This window comes from Trachurus trachurus (assembly GCF_905171665.1).
Source record: "Trachurus trachurus genome assembly, chromosome: 1".
In the NCBI taxonomy this organism is placed as follows: Eukaryota; Metazoa; Chordata; class Actinopteri; order Carangiformes; family Carangidae; genus Trachurus; species Trachurus trachurus.
Genome location: NC_139891.1, coordinates 19347561 through 19353560, shown reverse-complemented (window position 1 = coordinate 19353560; position 6000 = coordinate 19347561). Strand labels below are relative to the sequence as shown.

Here is a 6000-nt window from a genome sequence, read left to right as displayed (position 1 = left end):
ACAACCTACGATTTTGTAGCGTTCCAGGCAACCCACTCGTGTTTTTCCGACCTGTTTTACCTTTGAAAGTGCACTATAACGGCCACTCGTAACTTCCGACCCGTGAACTCGTACCAGATCGAACTGGTACGACTTCACAGGTCGGAAAAACACGAGTTACGAGTTTCCTTGAACGCACCATAACAGTCCTCGTCGCTACGTCACCACATTCACGGCGTTCCTTGGCTGCACACACAGCCCTGCATGCCGTTCTCTCTCCTCATTGGATAAAAACTGTAGGATACGATAAATGTTTTCTCCTCGGCTCAGAGCAGAGCAGAGTGACTGACAGACCCGTGTTTCGGTCCAAACACTCTATGTAAGTGATTGCTGTCGGAAGATATAACTATTTAAGACTTATATTAACACAAATATATCACTTACTTCTGCTTTAATACCTGCTGTCAAATAACAAATAACATACATTCTGTCTTCTTCGAATGATCAGGACTTATTTAATCCAAGTTTGATATTTCACATACATTACAGTAATACAACTTTCAGTGTAATTTGGAGCAAAAGTAATTTACATACTGTACACTGGATTTTGAGACAACAGGTTTAGTGAAACACCACTCCCAAAAGTTGAAAACTGGTACAACTTTAGTTTGGTTGGTTAAAGTATGTAGAAAACAGTAATTTTGGAAAAATGCCTGGGCAGGAGGAACCAGAAAACTACGGTACCATTCATGAACCAGTATTCCCGAGCTACCTCAAAAGCAGTAGCAATTTAAAAAACAAACAAACAACAACAAAAAAACACACAAACGTAACTGCATTTGATTTTTACCAGACTTTTATTACAACATTTTAACACCATGAATCATCTCGATTTTTTTAAAAACCTGTCAACAGGGGTGTTTCTTAATATTGTTAGGTTATGAATTTACACATAAATTAGATACAATAACTATATTATGTATAAATAGGCCAAGATGGCATAAGCAGGTCACACCGTGAAGAAGGACTTGAGGAGAATGGCATTGAGGTAACAGAAAATCATACTGCCAGTAAACGTGATCCCAGCATGTGCAGTGGCAGTGTTAGTGGTGTTTGTCGAGTTTGTTGTCATCACTGGGGTTGTCGTTGAGGCCCCGGCAGTCGTCGTGGCACCAGCAGTCGTTGAGGCCCCGGCAGTCGTCGTGGCACCAGCAGTCGTCGTGGCACCAGCGGTCGTCGAGGCCCCGGCAGTCGTCGTGGCCCCGGCGGTCGTCGAAGCCCCAGCGGTCGTCGAGGCCCCAGCGGTCGTCGAGGCCCCAGCGGTCGTCGAGGCCCCAGCGGATGTTGAAGCTGGTACAGTTGGAGTCTGAGCATTTGCTGATGCTGGAAGTCAAATCAATGAAACGTCAATATAAGAGAAGACTTTTCCCAATAATTATACGCAGTAAATAAAGCAACAACATATTTTACTCACCGATGATCAGGAGTTGTATCAGAATGATCAGAAGCATTTTTTCTGTCACAACTAAAAGAAAAATGAAAACATTTTCTTACTTAAGAACATTGATCGTTTCAGTTAACGAGCAGGAATAACTCTAAATTGCATTACTTAAAACAAACTCAAACCGTAGTGAAAGACAAAATGAAATGTGTACTTACAAAACTTCTCCTGATTTTACTTTTGTAGCCGCCTTGAGCTAAGTTATTAACAACGCTCCTTTTTCTTGACGCAGTTGTAAACTGGTTCACTCTCCAATTTAACTCAACCTCCCACTTTGGCACAGCTTTTATATGGTTTTTGACAGACAGGAAAAATGATGTGAAAGAGGCCTTTAACATTGGTCACCTATCACTGTAATTACCTGTGCATTTTGAAGCATGTCAGGTGATTCTGCTACAACTTAAAGGATTTACAAAGCAAACAGGCTGGTGACGAGCTGAAGGAGTTGTCTCTTGTCCCACCGTATGACACAAAGACTATAGTGTGTATGTGACATATTGAATTATTTGTGCAAAATCTGTTTAAGTACTACTACAATAATGAATCTGCCATGTAAAGTCAGTGGAATGAGAATAAATGTGAGGAAAACTCAAGGCCACCTTTGTACATGACCTGCCCTGCGAGTTCAGTCTGACATCTCAGGAAGACACATGTGTCTCAAAGTATGCCTCTGTGATTCATCCATTTACGTAGATGTTGCATCATTGTGTGTCATGACCAACAATCACATGTTTTTGGTCAGAACAAAATCCCCACAGACCATACTTTTTCAGTTTATTATTCAGTGTGATGTGTTGTTGTTGTGTGGTGATACCACTTGAGTACAGATCCAATACCATTGAGTAGATATGTATAACATCACCAACCCTGTGTAAAGATGATATGATTTCTATAATTTCTGTGTAGTATGACCCAGGTTTAATACTGTACACGTTATAGGGTTAGTCATGGGTGCAGATCCGATGCCAGTATTGGGGGGGGCACAAAAGTGATTCTTTTTTTTTTTTTGCCCATATGCAACTCATACCATGCTACCATAAATCACAACTCTGCAGAGGCTCAGCATATCATTCAAAAAGTACTGCACAGGGAATCATTTACTGTGCTTACTTTTCTTGTTTATTTGTCCTAAACAGCCAACAGCACGTATCACTGCTGTTATATTAGTAAATTATCATTTAAAGGGTCTCTTTCACCTCCCACCGACCCTCCCAGATCCCCAATTCTTCTCACCATCTTCATTTTCTCCCAGTGTATGGAACTTTATGAATAATTGATATGGATGGAAATCAAAATATGAAGCCCTAAGATTGAGGGGGTCATTTTTTTAAAAGCCTGCTGATATCATCAGCGTCTGTGTAAGAAACTACCCATTAATTTGCATTATAGTGGAGGAGACCAGAGATGGGATGTGGAGTCAGAAATATTTTTGTCAAACATTATTTGTTCCACCATTTCAATAATTTCTTTTTAGATGTGAAGAATGTGAAGTCTGAAAATACATTTGTTACATTTTGAATAGTTTGGGGTAATTTTATTGGGGGGGACAATTCATGTTTTTCAGAAATTTCCCCCGGGATCTGCACCCATGGGGTTAGTTACAATTGGGACTTTCCATTGCAACACATTGCTGACATTTTGCAAACGTTACAACACTTAACAGAAATCAGTTCTTCTTCACCAACTGCAAACGTTACGGGTGGCGCAACTTCTTATCTAGGCTACTTTGTAAGAGCAGCAAATAAAAAGACAAAAAATGAATACAGTTTAGTTTATCATTAAATTGTGTGGTGGGCATTTAAACTGGTCAATATCCAATCCAATCCAATCCAGTATTTATGAAGGCATTTTCAATCAGTCAGGGATGTAGCAACAAATCTTGGTTAACCGAGATTGGTTGCTTATGAATTTGACTTTTGTATTAAAGAAAAATTGTTGTCTCCTTACAAAGTTACACATTCTGACCTAAATCTTCTGACTCTTTTTTTTTTTTTTTCTAAATCTGCGTTACGCAGAAGCTATCACAACCATAAAAATGCATTTCTGTTTTGTTCCGTCTATGAACCACCATAACAAAGACTCTAAACACCTTGAAAGATAAAACAATATGTTGTGCATTGGAAAGATATCTAGTTTTTATGAGATGACAAAGAATGTCATCAAACTTTTACAATTAAGCGGCTGCTGACAGCAAAAGTTTGTCATATTTGTCATGAAAAATGTCTGGAATGGTGACGTTGCTCATCCACTTTCTGTACATTATTCATGAGCCAGTTGTTTACCCACACTACACACTCAGAGAGATTGTTAGAGAACCACAACTCTCTTCTTCTTTAACAAGAAGTCGTGAACCCACATGACTGAAACTTAAACTGGTTGTGCTTGCTTTAACCCTTGTGGCCCTGAAGAGATCCCCCCTTGAGGCAACTTCATTGCCTATGTTGTAATGTGCATAAGTAAAAATACTTTGTCACTCTGCTTAAGTAGAAATTCATATATTTGTGTTTCACTTTGTTTTGTTATTATACAACTTTTATTTTTACTCTGATACATTTCCTTCAAGCATCTTTGTTACATGTTATTACAAAACAAAATCAGAGGAGGATGAATCAGTGCTGCAGACTACAAGTCAATTTACCAATAGGAGTCAGTGACGTGATGTCTGTCTGTTGCCTGAACTTAAGAAGTAGGCTGGTGTTATCACAGTAATGATGACTGATATGAGGGATATGTTGCCCCAAAATGACTTTATATCACTCAGCAGAGTAAGGTTTATAAGATTTGACCTCAACCAGTAGGCTACTTTTTACCACTTGAAAAATGCATAAAGGGACATTATATGTACAAATCAGGCTATTTAGCCTGCCAAAAATTGATTCATGCCTCTGGTATTGAACATACTGTAGATGTTGCCCCAAAATGACTTTATATCACTCAGCAGAGTAAAATCTACAAGATTTGACCTTAACCAAAACCTATTGCTATTGTATGTTACCCCCAAATGACTTTAGATCACTCAGCAGAGCTAGCCCACATGTTAACCCTTGGATGCATGAGCAACCAATACCTACACTCTTCCATGAGTGGGGTCAAAAATGACCCCAATTAGAATCAATGCGTTTTTGCAATAAATGTCTTTAATTTTGGTGATGATTTTCATTATATTTTGGTCAAAAAAAGAGTGATTTCATTTTTGACATGTTTATTTATCACTTTTTATTCACATTGATCACAAAACAATCAATCAGGTATCAAAAAATGTCAAAATCCATTGTTTGTGTGTCCGTCTGTCTGTTTGACTATGGAGGACGAACAGAGAACATTCAGTAGATCTGGGGACCATAACACTGTCCACACATATGTAAACACACAAACATCTTCTCTCTTCTCACTGCAGGATCATTTGTCGGGCAAGGCCCTCAGTAATCCTAGCTGGCCTCTTATAGAGGCCATGATACTTCAGATGAGAAAACATAAAAAGGACAATGTTTGAATGGCACACAAAAATACTCTATAAATCAATACGTAGCCATGAAGTAAATGTCTCTGCATTTAGTGTAAGTAAATACACACACACACACACACACACACACACACACACACACACACACACACACACACACACACACACACACACACACACACACACACACACACACACACACACACACACACACACACACACACACACACACACCATATACATACATCACATCAATAATCAATACGGTGCTGACCGCATCGATTGTGACTGGTTGAAAAAATTCCAAACGGCCGGAGCGTTTTTTTCTCTGATCGCAGAATCATAGGCGGACCAGCCAGACCCTTCTTCTCTGGAGGAGGGTCTGGCGAGCGAGACTGACAGTCAATGTTGATAAGAATCAAAGGTTCCTTGGAGATTCCATAGGAAATGCTTGGGGTCATTTTTGACCCTGCTTATGGAAGAGTGGGGTAGTGATACAAAAAATGCAAAAAAAAATTGAAATCTTTTTTTAAAATACAAATGGCCTCATGTGACAAACATGTTTTATGAGGAATACCTGGAATATGAAAATATAAATAGTAATTTCAAAGATTTTGAAGTACAACCCCTGGGGTCATTTTTGACCCCACTTACGCATCTAAGGTGTATCTACCCTGGTAAATGACTGACGCTTCGTACTGATGTCCACAACCATTTATTCTCTGGTGAAGTTACGGAACACCGTGAAAACTGCAGTAAACAAAACACATTTCACATACATTATTTTCACAGCATAGTTTCTTATATATGGGTACACAATGTTGAGATCCGCTCGTGTGGATCTCACCCAGGTCGGGAGGCAAGACACAAAGTGGAGGAGGCGAAGGTTGAAACAGATAAGTATTTAATCGCAGTCTGCAGAGAGCGGAGATCATACAGCACACAAAGACAGTGTTACCAGGAAGAGCTGAGAACGATCTGGTCTGTGTATCTTTCTGTTCCGCCTGTACGCCGTGGGTTTGGTCCCTCCCAGCATGCAAGGCGTGGACTACTGTGA

At 39.6% G+C, this 6000-nt stretch overlaps 1 protein-coding gene across 1 annotated transcript in view; it reads right to left on the bottom strand.

Moving 5' to 3' along the window:
- Nucleotides 1-404: 404 nt before the first annotated feature.
- Nucleotides 405-6000, bottom strand: part of acsl1a (acyl-CoA synthetase long chain family member 1a) — a 109339-nt gene continuing 103743 nt past the window's right edge. The window contains exon 18 of the mRNA XM_083975793.1: nucleotides 405-422. Coding sequence (XP_083831919.1) covers nucleotides 420-422 — 3 coding nt within the window. The 3' untranslated portion in view covers nucleotides 405-419. The remainder of the gene's footprint in view (nucleotides 423-6000) is intronic.